The 21015-nt window shown below is 38.1% G+C and overlaps 1 protein-coding gene across 1 annotated transcript; it reads right to left on the bottom strand.

The window, feature by feature from the left end:
* Positions 1–2945: 2945 nt before the first annotated feature.
* On the bottom strand, positions 2946–20995 carry LOC111320587 (protein O-GlcNAcase). The gene is made up of 14 exons (XM_022923245.2): positions 20821–20995; positions 20658–20709; positions 17553–17650; positions 16776–16906; positions 12803–12971; positions 12266–12364; positions 8938–9729; positions 8287–8540; positions 7680–7952; positions 7070–7174; positions 6755–6849; positions 6475–6613; positions 5942–6100; positions 2946–5539 (listed from the first exon to the last, which is right to left on the bottom strand). The coding sequence occupies exons 1-14, from the start codon at positions 20957–20959 to the stop codon at positions 5345–5347; spliced, it is 2700 nt and encodes an 899-aa protein (XP_022778980.1). The 5' UTR covers positions 20960–20995; the 3' UTR covers positions 2946–5344.
* Positions 20996–21015: the final 20 nt, after the last annotated feature.

Below are 21015 nucleotides of genomic sequence, written 5' to 3'. Positions count from 1 at the left end.
GTGTTTTTTCGCCAAAATATGCGACTCGTGGTCCGACCACGCACAGTACGTGGGTAACAATGGATGTTCTACTCGATATTTGAATTTTAGAGACTATAGATCATGCAAAAAACCGGCTATATCAACGGAAACTTGAAATAGTGACTCTGAGTTTGTACACGTGGGTGAGACCAATGTCCGAACTTTGGAGGTTTGTTTACATCGCAAGTCACGTGGCATTACATGCGAAAGCTGACGCTCAGAGGGTCTTTTATACTTTTATACAGCTAATCAGCCATTTTCATAGGGAGTTTAACATTAGAGGTAAAATAGTGTTTCATCTATGGTATTAGTGACTGATGTAATAAAAGTTTTTTGCCACACTGAATAAAATTAGATAAGGGGTTTGAATTCCAATAACTACATGGTTTTATTACGGGGTTGCAGAGTGAATAAAAAGCCACAGCACAACTCACATTGAACTTCCTGGTTGCACAGGCATTGACAAAATTGTTGCAATTTTCAGATATAAGTGACTGAAAGGCTCTATCTAAGGCATCCTCGACGACCCAGGGGCTGTGAGTCGATTTCAAGTTAAGGGCAGAAGAGCCCCCTGGGGACATTGTCTTACAAGACTAGTTCCAAACGGTCGCAGTCGTTCTGTCATCTGATTGGTGCCAGAAAATCTTTGTGTTTTTCTGCTCAATCAGAGTGAAGTGTGCTTTGGAGTCCTTTCGTGTGTCCTTTCGGACATATAGAGCGTTTTCACCCACGTGACTAAATTTCCTTATCGTCATGGTAACCGACTTCATCCGCCATGTTGGTGTTGGGTGACGCTATATCAATGGCGTTCGTCGAGGGTAAGAGTAAACAGTAATTTTGGTCAGCGGGCAAATTATGAAACCCGCGAGTACGAGTATTGCGAAATCCCGCGAAAGGATGACATTTAAAAACCGAAGACAATTTTTGACTAAGCCACTAGAATGCGTTATGATGGCGACGACTCAGTAAATATATGAAAATAATATATGTTTACTGCGCTTTCATAAATTGTATGAAAGCGTTCTTCGCAGTAATAAACCCTACTTATTTAGTAGGTGGAAATAAGGCCTGAAAAAATTTTGGGTCCGTACGGGATTTGAACCTATGGCCTCTGCGATACTGGTGCAGTGCTCTACAGACTGAGCTAACAAGCCAACTGGGAGCAGGTCATTATGTTAGTTCGTATTAAATCCGCCAATAAATTTGAATAAATGAAAATCATATATGTGTACTGCGGTTTCATAAAATATACGAAAGCGTTCCTCGCAGTAGTAAACTCTATTTATGTAGTAGCGACTAAGTACCGTAGACATGACTTATTGACTTTCCCTGTTCTGCCAAAAGAAGAGCGAACATGATAGGCATGCAATGTCTACTTTCAGTGCTTATAACAAGTGTAAAATTATTAAGTCGTAAGTGAAAAAAGCTCTTCCTTCAATTTAAAACGGCAGTCACTTTGAGTATAAAGTAACCCTTTAGTTGCCTGTCATTATATTTGTAGTGAGGTCGCTGACGCCAAAACGGGCTGGCTTTCTCTATCTTGGCCTTGTATCGAGCTGGTGCACTTAAAACAGAAGGATGTACAAGTGCGGAGTTCTCATTTGTCTCACGCTCTGCACCCACACGCGACATTTAGTTTTTAAGTTTAATACAGAAGTCACTATTCGCATTAAATCATGAGGTGTTAAAGTACGAAATATTTACCCTCACAAGGTAACTAGGAAGAAAGTGCATTCGATTAAATATACCTTAGCAACCACTGAATTATTTCTGCCATAAAAGGAATTTAACGGAATATTGCATATTCTTCACTCATTTTTCCTAATGATTGATTGTTGTTTTCGATCGTTTCTTTCAGTTTGCTAGATGTTTGTGCGAAGAGTCCTCCGTAGATGCTCGGCATAGCAACCGAACGTGCACTAATAACGTCTATGGAGTTTGGCTGTTGTTACGATGACATCCACGAGTAAGTAACCTAAGTCACAGCTTGTTTCCAAACTGCATATCCTTTAATCTTGCCAAGCATTTGGTTAGATCCTGGTATAGAGTTAAGAGTCAAAGTATGAGACCTGACCCAATAAGAAAGAAGACATACTTAAGTGAATGATAATGAAATACTTGTTCCGTCCGCTGTTGGAGAAATATCAACGTCTGCATAGTGTGCCATGACGACGATGGAGAAGATTGGCTGGGATGCGACAGTTGTGGCCAGTACTTCCAGGCAAGTTGCATCAAAGTGGATTTCTCAGACTCTCTCCAGCTACTTTGTCTGCCCTTGTGAATTTCACAACATCGTTGTGGATTAGTGACGTAAATTGATGGTGGAGATTATTCTTCCCGGTGTGGGGCTGGGTTAAGACTAAGCTAGGCTGTGTACAATTCCTGAAATTCTCGTTATTTCATGGATTATTTGACGCTAAAGTGTTGCCCTTCGCTCTGACGAAGGTTAGCCCTTCGTGAGCGTTAGCCCTTCGCTCCGACGAAGGGCTAACGCTCGAAACGTCAGCTTTTAGAACCGTAACGGTGGCCAATTTACCATTCCAATTTCTGGTATTCTACTGGAATACCAGAAAGATACTGGAATTCTACTGGAATACCAGAAGATATCCCGTACAGGCCTGATTTTCGCTACTGCATAAATAGCGCTATCTAGTGCGAAAGATCGTGCATCATACGTATTTAATACCGCAGTTCAAAATATATTCAAAATATATGAACTTCATATATCCATTGTATCATTCCAACTTTGTTGATATGTTCAAATTATTTCGTTATCCCCACCGATGCAGCGCCAAACAGTTTCATTAGAAACTATCAGCCTCTTTATTCAGTTGGTTGCCTGTTGCACACTAGTTTTGAAAATGCAACTTACAATTACCTTCTCTCGAGTATTCTCTCATGACACGAATAAACGATTTCTGGCATTCTTGATTTGGTTTGTGTTTTTTTAATAAGATCACTAGGCTAGTACAGTAAAATAATCGACATTTAACCCGAAGTGTTTTTCTACATCACTGAAGATGTCAGAGTACTGGCTATCTGAGTTAAAAACCCAAATACAGTGTATGTCCACCAACAATCCCTTTACTACGGTGGCTCTCAAGGGCCATCCACCTACAAAAATTTTCATGACTTTATCGCGCGATAAGTTTTGCTAAGTCCATTCATTCAAAAAATTTGCAATCAACATTATCGCGCGATAGATAAACTTATCGCGCGATAGAACAACTTATCGCGCGATAGAACTACTTATCGCGCGATAGAACAACTCATCGCGCGATAGAACAACTTATCGCGCGATAGAACAACTTATCGCGCGATAGAACAACTTATCGCGCGATAGAACAACTTATCGCGCGATAGAACACTGTATCGCGCGATAGAACAACTTATCGCGCGATAGAACTTATCGCGCGATAGAAAAACTTATCGCGCGATAGAACAACTTATCGCGCGATAGATCAACTTATCCCGCGATAGATAATAATATCGCGCGATAATTTTATTACTAGCTCCCATAGCCCCACGACCATTAGCACGTGGTCACATCTATAGCAAGGTGGCGGACCAAGCTTCGAAGGTGAGTAATTGTCAACGAAATAAAGACTTTTATTCTAGATTTTTTGAGCAAGAGACGGTAATCTTTGGATTAAATTAAATTATATTTCTATGCTATCTTAGTAAGTGGGGTTAAAGATATGAGAGGGACTTTATTGCTCTATATTTGAAAGATTGTTTATGAATATAAGGTGTAGGGATACGTTTTTACACTATATAAGGTGTATAAGGTGAAAGATTGTTTATGAATATAAGGCGTAGAAAGCATAGAAATATAATTTAATTTAACCCAGAGATTACCGTCTCTTGCTCAAAAATCAAGAATAAAAGTCTTTATTTCTTGGACAATTACTCACGTTCAAAACTTGGTCCGCCATCTTGCCATGGATGTGACCACGTGCTAATGGTCGTGGGGCTATAGGAGCTAGTAATAAAATTATCGCGCGATAATATTATCTATCGCGCGATAAGTTGTTCTATCACGCGATACAGTTATCTATCGCGCGATAAGTTGTTCTATCGCGCGATACTGTGTTCTATTGCGCGATAAGTTGTTCTATCGCGCGATAATGTTGATTGCAAATTTTTTGAATGAATGGGCTTAGAAAAACTTATCGCGCGATAAAGTCATGAAAATTTTTGTAGGTGGATGGCCCTTGAGAGCCACCGTACTTTACCCCATAAGGGTTTTATAACAAAAGTTGTTTCTAGTGACAACTTCTAATGTAATCTTGACCTGGGAGAAAGTGAAATTTTTCATTACCTCTCTTTTGTTTATCACCTTGATTACATTTCTCCTTGCATCCTACATGTGACTGTCAGTTAACCCTTTAACTCCCACGAGTGACCAAGACATAATTTCTCCTTACAATATCAATACAATTTCAAGCAGACAAGTGATGAGAATAAGGAAAAATATCAATGAGGAATTATTAGTTGATTCAATACCGAATTATCAGAACTAACATCACAAGAATAGTTAGGCAAATAATAGAGGAAAATTCATTACTTGACGAGGGAATTCCGTGTCAAATTGCACCCGAAAACCAATATCGCACGAATCACGAAGCGATGAGTGCGATATCGGTTTTCAAGTGCAATTTAACGTGGAATTCCCGAGTAAAGTAATGGATTTTCCTTGAATCGCCTAGCTGAATAAAAATGAGGAAAAAAGGAAACAGCATTACTTAAAATTGTTATGTTTACGTAGATGTGACACAATATCCCTTAGCCTTGTTTTCAACTCGCAATTCCACACTTAATACCTCGTTTTGTTAACCAATCAGAATGCGAGATTATATTCAATGATGTGATTCTAAGGAGAATTACTAATGTGATCTTGAGAGTGAAAGAGTTAACTCAAAATTTTTCAACTTTGTATTGATTCATTAAATACTTTGTATTTTGCATAAAAAAATGAAATTTGTTCTAAATTTCTTTCCCAGATAAGCCACAAACATAACTAACCAGCCTGAAACCCTGGCCAGTCAATTTTTAATCTCTAACTGGATATTTTTCTCTATGATACACTGTACAACACAAAACTATTTTCACCAATTTAAACCTTATAATTTATGACAACCAAAACTTGAGCTATTTAACTTTTTGTAATACCATCTACATTTTTGAAGACATACTACTAAACCACAGAGAAGTCTTTTAAAGTCCTGTGAAGCCACTACCCTTGAGTATCAATACAAAGAAGATCACTTTTCCACACAAGAATAAGATCACAATGATAAATCCAACAACGAAGCAAATCTTGTTAGAATGTTCTACCAAAGATAAGCATGTCTGGTGGAGCTGGATCCTTGAGAGGAATAGCATAGAATCCTAATTTGGTGTAAAAGTCCAGAGCATTGTTGTTTGTGGTTGCTATCTCGCAGTGCACACCAGTACAATCTTCAGCCTTGAGTGCAGAAAGAACACAAGCTAACAACCGCTTGCCGAGACCAAGATCCTATCAGAAGGAAATAGTAGGAAAACAAACTTAGCATATTGGGGGTGAAGGGTTTCAAAAACTCTTTCCATAAGCAGTTTCTGATGGTGTAAGATGCTGGTTTGGGAACAGGGGCAGCAAGGTACCTTTTCTCTTAAGGGGTCTAAAGGCATGCTCCCCTGACAAAAATTTGGAAATCTAGTAGCTCATAAATGTAATTTCCAGCATTAGAGTACCCGCAAGCTAAACAGATGGCAGTGAGAAGTCTTAAAAGTGGCCGTAGACTGCTGCTAACCAGCTTTTGAAATCTGTTTGTTTGAAATCTACAATCCTCGTCTCTACTGTTAAGCACATAGCCCTTTTCACTGGTATATCAAATGCTTCTTTATCTAACAACCCTTCAAATGTGAGTTAACCTTGTACCTGTGCTCTTGGAAGAAGATGGATCTGTACATGAGCACTGAACTTCAAACAAACATCCTCAGGAAGGAATATTTTTGGATTGTGGAAGCTATTAGCAAGCTGTTCAGCATATGTCCATTCTGATGAATTCCCAGCTGGCGTCTTGTATTTCTTGCACACCTGAGAAAACAATAATTTGAGAAACTGTAGTGAAACTGCTACAGCTATTGGAGAAAGGAGAGTGATGACAGTTACCAGTTAACTCATGCGAATGCAAATCAATTAAAGTAATTTTCATAAAACTGCTACTCCCACACAAAGACTTAATCATTTCGCCAGGAGACTTCTACACATCTGGGAAGCAATTAATAACAAATCAAATTGCTCAAGGCAAAACTTTTTCTCCACAACAAGGGGGGTAGAAAACTAACACAGATTGAAAATGGGAACTTGAAAATATTAGACTTAAAACTCCAAAGTTTACAAATACTGCATAGCTCCTCCAATTTAATCAGTTAGGGGAAAGTCATGTGAGCAGACCAACTTTTACATACCTCTGGAAGCCAGTATTTTTTGAATTGCTCATAAAAATGTTTGGAATCAGGAGCTGCTACTGCATAACCACAGATGCCATCACCGTCTTCCACAACAAACACATGTTCAGAACAGATCTTCAGATATGGACCTACAAACCTGCAATTCAGGACATTATAGATAGTTAGACTGTTACAGTGCTCCCAAAGGGGATAAGCTGACAAGAAATATATTCTCTCCTTTGGCACACTGAGTATCAATTAGAAGGGAAAAAAAGCAGTACTGTTAAAAATCACTGACCTGTCTCCTGCCATATTGAATTGTTTGTCAGGAAATAAGTCATGACCATCTGCCCAGTCATCACAAGTGGACACACAAATTTCATACAAGGATTTCTGGTAGAAATAATCAAATGCAACAGATTGCACAATAACTCTGGTTACAAAAAATTTAAATAAAATCCAAGCTGATTTTTCATTTATACGCAGGAGTATCCTCTGCAACTTTTCTCTTAGTGCATGCATCCTCTGTGAAAGCTCCACAGATCAAATGAATACATGTGACATTAAGGTAAAGAGATTGTTTTCAACTACAAATGTCAATACAGTCATGTACCTCATCATCTGCTTGATATGGTCTGATGGTGTAGATACATGTGGTTGGAATTTCTGGAGCCCTCAAGTTAAACACTTCATGTCCTCCATCAATAGGTAACAGTCTCTATTGACACAATATGCCAAGACAGTTTGAGCAGTTCACTTAAACAATGATTATCTTAGGTATGAGTCTTCAATGTGCAGGTCATATACTGGGAAGAGGGGTGCTAAAAGTATATTCTGCGCTCCAATCTTGTTGAACTTTTATCCAGCTTACTGTACATTTTTAAAAGGGCAACACCTCATGACCAAGCCCTCCTCTTCACACATACTAATGTAGCACATGCATTAAAACATCACACTACAGTATAACAGATATCTCACTAAAGCTCAGGCCCTGGCTGTTCAAAGAGTGGATAGCCTTATCCTTTAGATAAATCCTTATCCTGTGGATAGCATAGTGCATGTCTTCAACACTTATCCAACAGATAGCAATTTATCCATTGGATATCTGCTCTCTGAACAACTAGGCCCTAATTCTCACTTTTATAGTTAGCTTTCTCTAACAATTTCTTAAATCAGGAATCAATAATGAGATCCTTTTTGCCTACTCAAAAAGTGCACCATACCTGCAACTCTCCAAACAGACCTCCTCTGAACACCCATGGTTCAGGGTCCTCAGGAAAAAAGCTCTGTCCCTTTTGTTTCTTCCTCTTATTCTTTGTACTTAACCAGTTCACAAATGTGTCAAGTAACTGCAGGACTTCCTTAACATCCCATACATATGGATACAGGTCGTACAACAATGCTCTGTTGGAGGTTTCTGTTAACCTTACAAACATCTCACCCACTGATCGGCAGATTTCATGGAACTTTTCAGCTCTCTCAGTCCATTCTGATAACTGAAATTTAGCAATAGAAGAACTTGAAGATAGAGATGTTTGTATGTGTGTGTCCATCATCTTATCAGACAGAATGTTCAACAGCTCAGATTAGCGTATATGTTTGTAATCACATTGAATATTTCACAAAAAATGTCATCACTGCTGTTGTGCTCATCTATGCAGTCCTCGTTCACCCTTAAATCCCAATCCTGAAAATACCCGATTGTTAAGATCAAGACAACAACTTCTACCTGAAAAGTTTAAGTATTAGTTCTTTGCTGGATAATGAATGGATATCATAGCAAGGAGTTTCATGATAATCACCTCAAGGAGTGGAAGTGTGAACACATACCTTATATTTCTGCTCTTGCTCAGTAAGTTCCATGAACTCTTGTGAATCCTCTTTTATGGCATTGAACTTTAGCCATTTAAAATCAGCAATGATCTGCATGGCCTTCTGACCATGGTTGTATGGCAGGTAGAATAAATCTACCAACAACAGTAGATCCTCAACACTCAGTGGTGTTATTGCAGGTTTCTCTTTTACTTCCATCACCTCCATTGGCATCTCTTGCTCCTTCTTTACCGCTTCTTCGACCTTTGTTTCTGAAATCCAATTACAAAGATTGCAAGAATATCATACATTTGAGGGGCAGATTAAACTACTAAAGAAAAAACTTAATTTAAGAGTAGTCATAAAAATATAGCTGTCAAAAAATTGTTGCCTTCTTCGCTGAAGACAAGCGTCATTGATATAAGATTTGTTTTAAAAAGCCTCTTCAAGCCATGGGTTTAATAATCTTGAATCCCCAGGCAGCTTTTCAATGGAAATTCAATTTTCTCAAACAAACATAATGGTTTAACTGACTTTTCCATGACCTTAAAAAAAATTTCCCCTAACTTTTCCTGACCTCTTGAAACTGTGAATACTTGTAAGAATACCTCTCAACAACCATAAGTTGTTTTTTACTTAAGTTTCAAGATGGTGCTAATTGTTTCATACCTGGGGACGGGGAAGTGCCAAGCTTTTTCCTACTGTTTTCCTTTGCAATCTTTATTGGTGAGACATTCACTATGGGTGAAGAAACAGGAGAAGTTGCACATGTAGTTGATGTAGCTTGTGTTACCATTGGAGCTTGCGTCTGAACTGCAATGGACTCTGGTGTCATACTGTAGGCACCACTCTTTGCATAGGTCCTGGATGTAGCAGCTTTCACCTTTGAGAATTCTTCTAGCCATGCAGACACAGCCTCTCGTAGAGCAGATTGAGGGTTGTAAGCAATGCGACTAGTGGTGCTCTTAGATTCACTTAGTGATGTACCACTCTCTGTTTCCATAGCTCCCTCTACCTTAACACTTTCACTATCTGTTTCTGGAGAACTATTTTCTTCAGTGGTTCCTTGATCAGTTTCTTTACTGGTGTTGTCATTTCCTTCACTCTCTGTGCTAGCAAGAAGATCTTCCTCCATTGGTTCACTAGAGTTACTTGACTTCTCAGCCTTTGGATCAATACTCATAGGTTCCTCAGCAGTGTTAAGTGAGGAGTCTTTTAACCATGATGAAAGAGTGTGGACGGCAATAAAATTACTTTCAAACTCACAGTTAGGATTGGTCAGTACTCCATTAAGTAAGGGGATTAGCTCCACTGGCCTTCCATCGTAAGGTCCCAAGAAGACTCGACGCTGGTCATAGTCATTTGCATGAATATTGTCCCAAATGACAGGTTTGCGCTTCAGCACATTTGTCAGTGTTTCAATAGTTTGAGTGCTGATCACCTTTGAGACTACCTTTGGACCTAAAATGATTGAACCAACATTGTAAGATCCATGCCATGTTGTGTGCGTTGACACAGAACACAGACACACATGTAGGCTGCTATATACAGGCACGTCTAGTCTTTCTTTCCCAAAGCCAGCATTTTTTAATAATCCACTATTTTCTCAAAGGAGAACTTTTTGTTTTAATTGTCCAAAATTGGAAACTAACCAACTCAATTAATTCATGCAATAGCATAATTTGCAAAACCTTTTTGAAAGTAAGGCATAAATCCAATGAAGTAAGATCCCACTATGCTCTTTTTTTTTTTTAATTTTTTGTACCTTTAAATTATGAATGTTTTTTTTTTTAAATTAAGATTCCCTGCCAAACTTTCAATTGAACAAAAGTTTATTTAAAACAAGCCAAATCATACAAATTTTATTTTTAGTTTAAGTGGGAATTCCTCACTGAAATTAGACCATACCTTGCAGACTCAGAGTTGAAAATTATGTAGTCTTAAAACATATTCAAAGTTTGGTAAAAGACATTGCACCCAGCCACACCTGAAAATTAATCTTACAGAAGTTTCATGATCATAGATTGACACCAATTTTTAATAATATCAAAATGAAGGGAACCAAATACAAAACCTTCACTCAGCTGATATGGCAATTAATTTTTGTAAACCTGATTTGCTTTCCATGAGGGTGGGGTTATAACATCAACACACACAACATACAAAAGGACCCACAAACTTCTACATCAACTACATAAGCAACTCAACAAACTCAAAGAGGACACACAGACAGAACAAAAAGGTTCAAAAATGTTACAGGACCATCATGTACACTACTCTACTGGCACAAGTCAATACAATTTGGCCTTTGTCTGGTTTTGTTATTTCCTTCATAATAGTTTGATGATAGTACTCAAGTGTGCCAGAAAATACTTTGACAATACTATGGCCATATAACATAAAATCAATAATTCTATTTTCAAAAATGTTGCTTTCCCCTTTTGATTGGAAATGACAAAGTTCATACTTCTGCATTGAAGAGTTCCATTTCTTTTAAGATTAACCATAATTTCTCTCTCATTGCAGGTTATTTTTGACAACTTCAAGTGAATTTCAATTTTTTTAAGTTGCACAGAGGTACGAATGAAACATAAAAACTTGTATACTTCCTTCCCAATGCTTGAAAAGAACAAAGAATGAAAATAGAATTATGTATTGGATTTCTCACAATAATTAAAGCACATCATCCTTTGTTTACAAAATTAATCTAACCAATCTATTGTAGGTTCATTACTAAGTTTGCAAAGGGTCATTCCTGATGACAGCAGTGGCCTAAGTCTGAAAGGTCAAATTTTACTGTAGCTGTGGTTGCACAAGTAAGTTTCATCAATATGGGATGATCTTTCTTTATAAACAGAGGAAAACCAGCTCAAATAATGTAAGAAATCCTTCTCTTCACTGTTGATTGTTCTTTGCAGGAAAGTACATCCAATTGTGAGCTCAAATACACAGAATGAGAGGTTCAATATAATTATTGCACATTGCTTGCAAAGAACATTAATCAACAGATTTGTGTAACAAGCAAGGAATGATGTGGTTCAATATTCTTCCATGAGGTTATTCATGCTGTTTATTCCCTTTTTAACATCACAGCGAGTGAAGATTTTGACAAGTTTGAAAACAAAGTTCTTTTACACTTTTTGTATGATGACCCTGCACCAAAACTCAATATAATTCAATTGATATCAACATTCTACAGGTGTCACATTTGATTTTTTACTCTCTGCCTACATCTTGTTTTTTTCCATCCTGTTTTTTTGTTTGTTTGTCTTAAGTGTGGGTTCATATGTGGTCTGACTACGAAATGCCAACCAAACCTGGAATATGCAAAGTTATCCACTGTGCTCCATTTAAGGAACAGATTCAAAATGCTTACAGGATGAAAGCCAATCATTCACCAATAGTAAGGTAAATGTATGTATGACAAATATTACATTTTCCATCATGCTTTTTTTATTTGTACTATGCCAATCAAAAGATTTAGTCAATAAAAATACACAATCTTAAAAAAAAGTCAGTTAAACAGGGGCTATAATCCTGTAAGCATATTGTAGTTTAGAATTGTTTATATTTTTTTGTTGGGCCAAAATTTCTTTTGAGTTGGCTAATTTGTTTATGCTTTTAAGCTTGAACTCTTTCTTTAGTTTGGTTAAAGGAGGACTTTTGTTTTGGTGTTAACTAAGTTCAAACTTCTTCGGATGACCAAGATCAGAAGAACTTTAAACTGGAAGATTATAAACTATACACATGAGTCCATGAACAAATTTGGAAACACTTTAGACAATCTTGAAAAGCTGGCTGGCTGGCAGGAAAGGAAAAACTAAGATGCAACTGTACCTTCAACCAAGCATAGAAGAATCAGGATACGATTTGTTCCTCACCAACACTGCTAAATGAAACAGGACATGTTGACAACAAAACCAGCATTGAACAACAATAAATCAAAAGAGAAATGAAAGCCACAAAATAAGAAAAATAACAAATTAAAAGTTGTCACCTGTCCACATAATGTTTATTTTAGGGTTCAGTTTGTTTCCCAGTGTGATAAGGTAGTCAGATGTCTCTACAGATGGAATAGCTCTCGTGCCACAATATTCTAAACAAGGGAAAAAAAGCATCATTCCAAATCCATCATTGCAATTTTTAGACACTTTTAACCAACTTGTAGATAGCACTAATTCAATTTAAATCTTCAACAACTTTTTCCCTTGGGTGGAGCAAGGGATGCAATAAAGGAAAGGAAGGAAGGGGGTGCAAGAAAAGGAAGGTCATTACATATTGGTAAAGTGCACTTCACTTCAAAAAGAGGGTAAGGTTTGGTTTAAGTGTCTCAGAGATTTATTGACTTATAGATTGTACAATTCTGCTATGTGTAACATGCAAAGTTTATTTATCTGGTATGACCCATTGTTGCTACTAACTTATACCATTGCTAAATGCAACGAACAAAAGAAAGCCTGCACTTCCATAACAAAAAGGACTAATAATAATTTTCATAATGATGAATGTGAAGTAGATCAGAAGTTTACTGTACCTGTTGGACAAAAGAGAAAACTTGGGCATCCCAAGTGTTTGTGAACATTATTTGTGATTTCCACCTGAGCATCTCCAAATGAACTGAATGCATCAAGATCAGCACCATGTAGCTGAGGATCAATGTCATCAAATAACAGAGCAAATGCTACACAACCAAGCTTCTGCACCTGAAAAGAGACAAGGAAATGATACAATTAACTTGTTTTCTGTTTTGAGTCTATATTTTCTAGGAAGCTCAAGCTTGCAAATACACAGCTTACAGTTGATGGAACTCAAGAACAACCTTTCTTTGGAGGGTACTTGAAAGGGCTACTTACATGTGTGTGTATCCAAAAGAAAGTTGTAAGGAATACCAACACTAGCAATTAGCAATTCTGGTGCTGTATGAGCAAAAAACAGCTTTCATTTAACTTCTCTATCCCTGGATGTCTGTTAGCAACTTTAGATACATTCAGATGACAGATCATGATTTTCATGATTGATCTTGGGGATAAAAACCTCTAGATAAGACTGAAACCTCTTGAAGACACTAAAGAGTAAAATGCTATAATTTAAGGCCAACACCACTAAAAATATTTTATTTATCTATTTACTCATTTTGTTTGTTTTTTTCTTCATCCCTCACAGGGTGCGACAAAGATGGTGTCCACTTGCCCCAGACAAGTAGTTTTGGCCAGTGGACAAGTGGATTATCAATCGTACTTGTCCTTTGGACAAGTGAATCTTCAGGAAATAAATAAAAATAAGGTGTCTTCGGTGGAGAAATTAGTATAAAATTAAGTTTTTGCAAGTGTTAAACAGATCACTTTTCGCAAACGAAAGTTACAAGTTAGAAATGAAATGAATTGAGCACTTAGGATTTAACCGCCATTATATTTCAGTGAGTACCAAAAGGAGCCTGGGACTCATTTGGGGTATCGATTTGTGCATTTATCACTAGACCCTCTAAGTAACTTTCAGCACATAAACAATGGCTAACCAGCGAAGCATAAAAGGCTATTTTGGTGCACCGGAAAACGCAGAAAAGCAACAGAAGAGAAAAGCAAATCCTTCAGCAGAAGGCACCATGGTGAACGAGAAGAAAAAAAAATCTGAAAATCCAACAGTTCGAGTTCGAAAGTTTCAGGAATCTTGGAAGGACGCCTTCCCGTGGGTAGTACACGATGCGAACCAAGATGTGATGTATTGTTCCATATGTAGAAGATATCCCGCGTTTGCAAATCTTCAAAGTTCTTTGTACATTGGCTGTGGATCAGGCGGAAAGTATCGCATAGATTCGCTTCTTCATCATAAAGCGTCAAAGGAGCATTATCGTTGCTCGCTACAATTTGAAAAGGAATCGAATCCTGACTACGTAGAACCGATTAAGGCAGCTGTTCAAAGAAACGTGGTTAAACTAAGTGATAAGTGTCATTCTGCACTTCAGTGCCTGTTCAACACAGCCTTTTTTGTAGCACACGAAGAACTCGCTTTCAGAAAATTTGCTGGTCTGTGTGAGTTACAGAAGAAGAATGGTGTACAATTTGGGGACCAGTACAAGAATGATAAAGGATGCAAAACATTTATTAACCACATAGCCCAAGTAGAGAAAGGTAAAATTCAGTCTGCAGTGAGTGATAGTAGATTTATGTGCATATTATCAGACGGATCTACTGATTCTGGTATAGTAGAGCAAGAAACTGTGTATGTCAGATATGTTAACAAGAAAGGCCGGTCAGTTTGTCATTTTGCGGATATTGCTGCCTTAGAATCTGCTAATGCAGATGGAATTTTACATGCAATCGACCAGAGTCTTGCTGGGATTGGCATAACTGAGACAACTCTCCAACAAAAACTGGTAGGATGTAATTTTGATGGTGCTTCAGTGATGCTTGGTTCGAAGACAGGAGTTGCAACTCAGCTAAACAACAGAGTCAATCAAAACATTGTCATCATGCATTGTGTTGCGCATAATTTAGAACTTGGGGTTGGAGATGCCATTAAAACTGTCCCTTATCTGCAATCTTTTTTGGACAATGTCTCCCAAATCTTTCGATTTTACTATTACTCTCCTAAAAAAAGGAGAGAACTTCATGGTTTTGCTGACATCTTTGAGGAACAGGCTGCCTACTACAGTAGTGGCTCTAAGAAAACCAGATGGGTAGCCAGTCGACACAGAGCTTTGTTGGCCTTAGAGAAAAACTTTGCTATTACGGTAAAACACCTTGAACATGTGGGTACAGGGACCGGTGAGGATGCAGCAAAGGCTAGAGGCATGGTGAAAGCAATCAAGGCTGAAAAGTTTGTAAGATTTTTATACTTTCTCCTTGATGTTACTAAAATTCTGAGAGAATTAAGTCTACAGTTTCAAAGTGATGACCTGTTCATTACTGAAGTCAGCACCAAGTTGGAGACAGCTCTAACAAAACTGGAAGGCCTCAAGGATTCTGATCCATTGCCCATAACAGCTACTTTCCAAGCCAAGTTCCAGTCAAACTATAATTCTGAGAGTGGCCTCTTCAAATGTGGAAAAGACAGTAATCTTGATGTTGTACTGAACAAGGGAAATGCGATGGGGATGCAACAAACATTTTCTAACTTTCTAACTGATGCCATTGCCTACATTGAGAAGAGATTTTCCAGCCTGTCTAAACCTCCAATGAATTACTTTGAAGTATTTGATCCTACCAAAGTGCCAGGGGAGAGAAAGCTGAGAGCCAGTTTTGGCAATGACAAAGTAGTTGCATTAACTGATCACTTTAGTAACTTGTTGTCTGATGATGAAAAGGAAGGTGCTGTTTTTCAGTGGCAGGAGTTGAAGATTTACCTCTTCAGTCACCAAGCAATGAAACCTCTTGATGTCTATGCCAACTTATTGTCGTCTAGGCCAGATAGCTTGAAGCATATTCTTGTCTTAGTTGAACTCATGCTTAGCCTCTCCCCTTCCACCGCCAAATGTGAGAGGTGCTTCTCGGCTATGAACAGAATAAAAACGAATTTGAAGACTCGAATGGAGCAGAGAACCTTGTCAGATCTGCTGAGGATCAAAGGAATGGACTGTGAAATAAACGACTTTGACCCTAACCCAGCAATTGAAGCGTGGCTTCTTGGTGCCAAGACAAAAAGGCATGCGATGAAAAGAGGCCATGAGGCAGCAGTGGTTGTCCCCACACATGGCCCATCTGTCAGTGGGCCCTTCAAAACTCCTCCTCTCTTGCCTCCTTTGCCTGAGTTACCTCAAATAGACAGCTCTGACAGCGATTCAGAGTAGTGACTTACACATATTAAAAGACTCAAGAAACAACACTGTAAATAAGTATACCATTACAGGGCTAAAAATTGACGGTCGCACGGTCGCCAGTGGCGAGTTAAAACTGACTAGGGCGACCAAAAGTTTAAGTTTGATCGCCCGATGGGCGACTACATGTACAATCTCGAAAAGCTGTAATGCAATGTAAATTATGAGAAGTACAAAGTTAAAAATAAACACCCGGGTGTTTTCACGAGCGATCCACATTCAAGGCGCCATTTTGGAATTGCCACGTGACTCTCCCCCAGACTTCCGTGCGGGATGGTTTCGAAACACATGTTTTCGCTTTTCGAACATACTTTTCGGCTACTTCTTTTTGGGATGGGCGACTAAGAATTCAAGTTAACTGGCCCAACTGGCCACCAAGCACTGGAGTTAATTTTTAGCCCTGCCATTACTTGTATGCATTATGAGTACTTTATTGACACTTCAAGTGTAGTTGTAGTTCCTTAGTAGAAAGGTTTATTCCTCAACCATTATCATGCATCAGAGCTTGGATTTTACTCTACATCCAAGGACAACTAGACTTGGGGTTTGGACAAGTAAAACCAGAACCTCACTTGTCCATTGGACAAGTGGATTTCAAAATTTTTTTCTTACCCTGTCCCTCACTGTTTCAGCCATGAAAAAAGAGTATTTTTCCAAGATTTGGTTTCAAGAAATACTGTACTACTAATTTTACCTGATCCATTTTCTTTTTGAGCAGCTGTATGTCTCTTGAGCTTGAAAATAATATATCAAGTCCAGGGGACAAGGCATAGTAGAGGGTTATCCCACATTCCTTTGCTGATACAATAAGCTGTTTTAAATTCTCTGTGAGTGGTTATAAAGAACAAATAAGATAAACAATTTAAATAAATTAGGACTGTTCATCTGAACTAGCCAGTTAAAAGTTCTAGTGCAGCAATTATTCAGTAGGGCACAATGGGCACTTCTCAGGTTATGCACTTGCAATTGTTTGCTATCTTTGGGCCATCTCACTTGAAATTTTAGCTGGCAGCCTAATGATACTACCTGTTGAACTTTTGAGAATTCTTGGTCACTGCTACTACTAAAAAAATAAGTGCTGTCCAAGGCAGCCAATTTGAACTCAAGGTGAAAGTTCCTAAAGAAACTGTGGTGATGTGTTGGTGGGGCTAACAAGGTAATTTGGTTATATCAACTAAGTTGAAATTGTAAATTGACCTCTGTAATGAGTTAAAAAGCTGACGTTTCAAGCGTTAGCCCTTCGTCAGAGGGTGGGGGTAACAAGGTAATTTGGTTATATCAACTAAGTTGAAATTGTAAATTGACCACTGTAATGAGTTAAAAAGCTGACGTTCCAAGCGTTAGCCCTTCGTCAGAGTGAATGACGAAGGGCTAACGCTCGAAACAGCTTTTAAACTTGTTATGGTGGCCAATTTACAATTTCAACCAATTTGATACAACCAATTTGAACTCAGTCTGATTTATAATTTACCGGTTTCTTCTGGACTATAGAGGTCTCTCCATAGTGCTCTGTGCTTGAGGTCATCTTTGGGAGCATACAGGTAAGTATTCATTCCCAGCTTCTTTATCCTAAAAGATAAAAAGCGAAATTTTATTTTGTTCCACTTTATATGCAGTTTCAAAGAATGATGGAATTAGTGACAAACACTTGCTGTCACTCAGATTTTCCATTTTCCCCTGCAACACAAGATTGTGATGAAACAAGATTGATCAACAACCATTATCAGAACCCAAGGACATTAGGGCATAGCTTAGCCTATCTGTTACGTTGAGTTACCCACATGTCAACATTCTTAGATGTGCATATTAGCTTCTAAAACCATGTGGTGCATTTCGGAGCCTGTAAAGGCCTAAGTTTTGTTATATTTTATATTTATCTCCCTCCTTTTATACTTATTTACCAATTACGTATGTTTCTTGTTTTGAATCAAAATTAAACACTTGTTCAAGCCTTAGAGGTCTCCCTTTCTCATTTTTTACAAGTGAATCACACTTGTGACCTTCTTTGGGAAAACGTACACTAAAGATATTCCATTAGACGGTCTAGACCACTAGCTATCCATTAGTCACCCGTTAGAGAAATAAACGAAAACCGTTAGAGGCGTTAGTCAATTCATTAGCATCTAATCTGTAACCATTAGAGCATTAGTTGAATTCGTTAGAGCGCAAGTTGAATTCGTTAGGGCATTAGTTGAGTCGGTTAGAGCGTTAGTTGAATTTGTTAGAGCGTTAGTTGAATTTGTTAGAGCGTTAGTTGAATTTGTTAGAGCGTTAGTTGAATTCGTTAGAACGCTAGTTGTATCCGCTAGAGTGTTAGCTCTATCTGTTAGAGGAGTTTTGCAGTCTGTTAGTCGTATCCATGAGTGACGTTAGTAAATCTGTTAGTATCCTAAACTTTACTTGTTGGAGCGCGAGTCATATGTATAAAGTGTAGGCCGATGTATAAACAATTTTTTCCTCTCTTACCCTCGTGTTATACGGATTGTCGCATGAACTGACTAAAAAGTTCAATGCAGGATTCAGCTAGGGAACATTAATACCTTACCGGGCCGTGTTGATGAAAATTCTTGATATCTGGTGTGCTCATGGCCTTCAGATCTAATGAAATTAAACACTATTTATTTTTGTGGAAGAGATTAAAAAATTATCCACACTCCGTTCGCCATGTTTTCGTTCTTGGCTCCAGGCTTCCTTAGGGTTGTTACCCTGGTAACCGATAATTCCAACATAAAAAAACACCAAGCTTTCAAAATTCTTGATTTAAAACTCGAAGTTCTCGGTATACCGAACAATATTCTTCAGCCAGGCGAAAGTTACAGTACATTGTATGGAATAGAACTTCGATTAAAAGAAACTCAATATAACGAAATTCTCATTATAACGAATGCAATTGAGGATCCCAAACATAATATAACATAAAATTATACCCCGATTTAACGAAGTAGAAACATGTATGGTGAATACGTTCGCAATCACCGGATACTCTGTTTGGCAAATGCTGGCAGATCACGTACCAAAATTTTCAGAATTCTCAGCACAGAAATCATCGTTGCTGCAAAAAAATACGGTCTCTAGAATTATACAGCGCTCTAAGGAAAAGGAAGAAGGACTGCAAAAAGATGATTGGCGTGGACGTCCATTGCAGTTGTTTTGCAGAACGTCGATTTGCCCGTTTGAAGAAGACTCAATTCGCCTGATCATTGGTAATTTTCACAATCGTCAAAGCGGACTCTTTTGGCATTAAAAGCCTTCAGCCAGTTAGCTGTTTTCAAAAAGACTTTGCAACACCGTTTTACACTTCCTTGCTTCATACTTTTTTCGATCGACCGCTTACACCATTTGGGTGAACCATAAGGAGCAAAGTGAAACAGGTGGACCAACCATTAGTGCGTCAGGACAAACCGTTAAGACATAGGGACAACGCGTTAGAATGTTTGGAATAACCATTAGTGTTAGGACAAACCGTTAGAGTGTTAGGACAAATCGTTTGAGCATTAGGACAAACCGTTAGAGCATTAGGACAAATCATTTGAGTGTTAGGACAAACCGTTAGAGCATTAGGACAAATCGTTTGAGCATTAGGACAAACCGTTTGAGCATTAAGACAAACCGTTAGAACATCTGAAAAGCCGTTAGCTATCCATTAGTTTTCTAACGTTTAACGGAATATCGTTAGTGTACGTTTTCCCAAAGAAGGTCACACTTATGCCAGTACGCATTTGCTCAGCTCACAATTTATGCATTTTTCCCCCCGACTGTGCCAAAAAAGTTGCCTTCAAATAAATCAAATAAAGGGACTATGCCTAAAACATAAGTTTTTCAAAGTTTGTTTCTGCAGTTTACTTATCTAAGTCAACATCTAGCTACTGGTGTACAAGTCTACTGATAAAGAAATAGTTTCTATAGAAACTACAATAAATTTATCTCCGACACCTGCCTGCTTGCCCTAGCACATTTCTCAAAGTCACGAATCCATTTTTTCACAAAGCATTGACGTTCACAACCTGACCAACTTTTTCATCTTCCCAAAATAAACATTTGAGGGTTTTAAATGGCAGAATTTAGCTATACATGTACCTGGGTCAAAAATACAACAGGAGACTTCCAAACATGTGAAAAAAACACCAGTTGTTCGATTTTAAATAAAATTGTTTCAGTGATGTGAAAATAAATATGTATTCCTCATTTGAACAACAGTTTTCTAAGCTGTGACATGCAACAGATCACAGACATAACGCAACATCCTTGGGAGACAGAAAACAAAATCGTGCGATATCAAATGTATCTTACATAGAAACCAAATAAATTCAATTACTTCTAAAGCAGGTTGTACGAATGTGAATAGCCAATGAAGTTGAAAAAGGTGATTTTCCTAGACCCAAACATTTCGAATTAAATCAAGGAAGTCTGATTTCACAATAAATTGTGCTTGGAATATTTATCACAGCTGCACTGGGGACCACTATGAGAAGCTTCTCGTCGTTAACTAAGTAGCTTATGAATTAAAGTTTATTTAATGAAGGCCTCTGCAACCGAGCTAAGACAAATGTTGAGGTCAATAATGCAAACGATTTACCTCAAAAACAACTCTTTTCGCTGCTCAAATGTCCACGGTCTTCCATAGAACCCTGTCAAAAGTTGAAAAACATTTTATCTAGATATGCATGTTCAAAGTGATTTTGGTTCGGCCCTTTTCGTTCGTCTTGGATTCAACTTAGCTGCAAGAAAAAAGCTTTTACCTTCCACAACCCCGCTAAGGAACTCTTCATTCCTGGCTTTAGACACATCTGAACTCATCGTAGTTCTTTTCTTGGATCCTACACGAATTTTAAGCTTTGAATTTTTTAGAACACGGACCTGTTCAGAGGACGCCTTCATCGGTACTTTCTTCTCAGGCCCAGTTGGATTATGCGCAGTTTCACCATTAAATCACG

This window comes from Stylophora pistillata, chromosome 1 (assembly GCF_964205215.1).
Source record: "Stylophora pistillata chromosome 1, jaStyPist1.2, whole genome shotgun sequence".
Lineage (NCBI taxonomy): Eukaryota > Metazoa > Cnidaria > Anthozoa > Scleractinia > Pocilloporidae > Stylophora > Stylophora pistillata.
The sequence above is the reverse complement of the archived record's forward strand: the minus strand, read 5'-3'. Positions and strand labels throughout refer to the sequence as shown.

What these genes read in the sequence shown, in the direction of transcription:
- LOC111320587 (XM_022923245.2), bottom strand. Translation starts at nt 20,959, where the DNA reads ATGAAGGCGTCCTCTGAACAGGTCCGTGTTCTAAAAAATTCAAAGCTT. An exon ending in TTTTCTCTTTTGTCCAACAG is followed by an intron (nt 12,365 to 12,802) that starts GTACAGTAAACT and finishes TCCCTTGTTTAG; the next exon opens with AATATTGTGGCACGAGAGCT. An exon ending in AATAAACATTATGTGGACAG is followed by an intron (nt 9,730 to 12,265) that starts GTGACAACTTTT and finishes CAATCATTTTAG; the next exon opens with GTCCAAAGGTAGTCTCAAAG.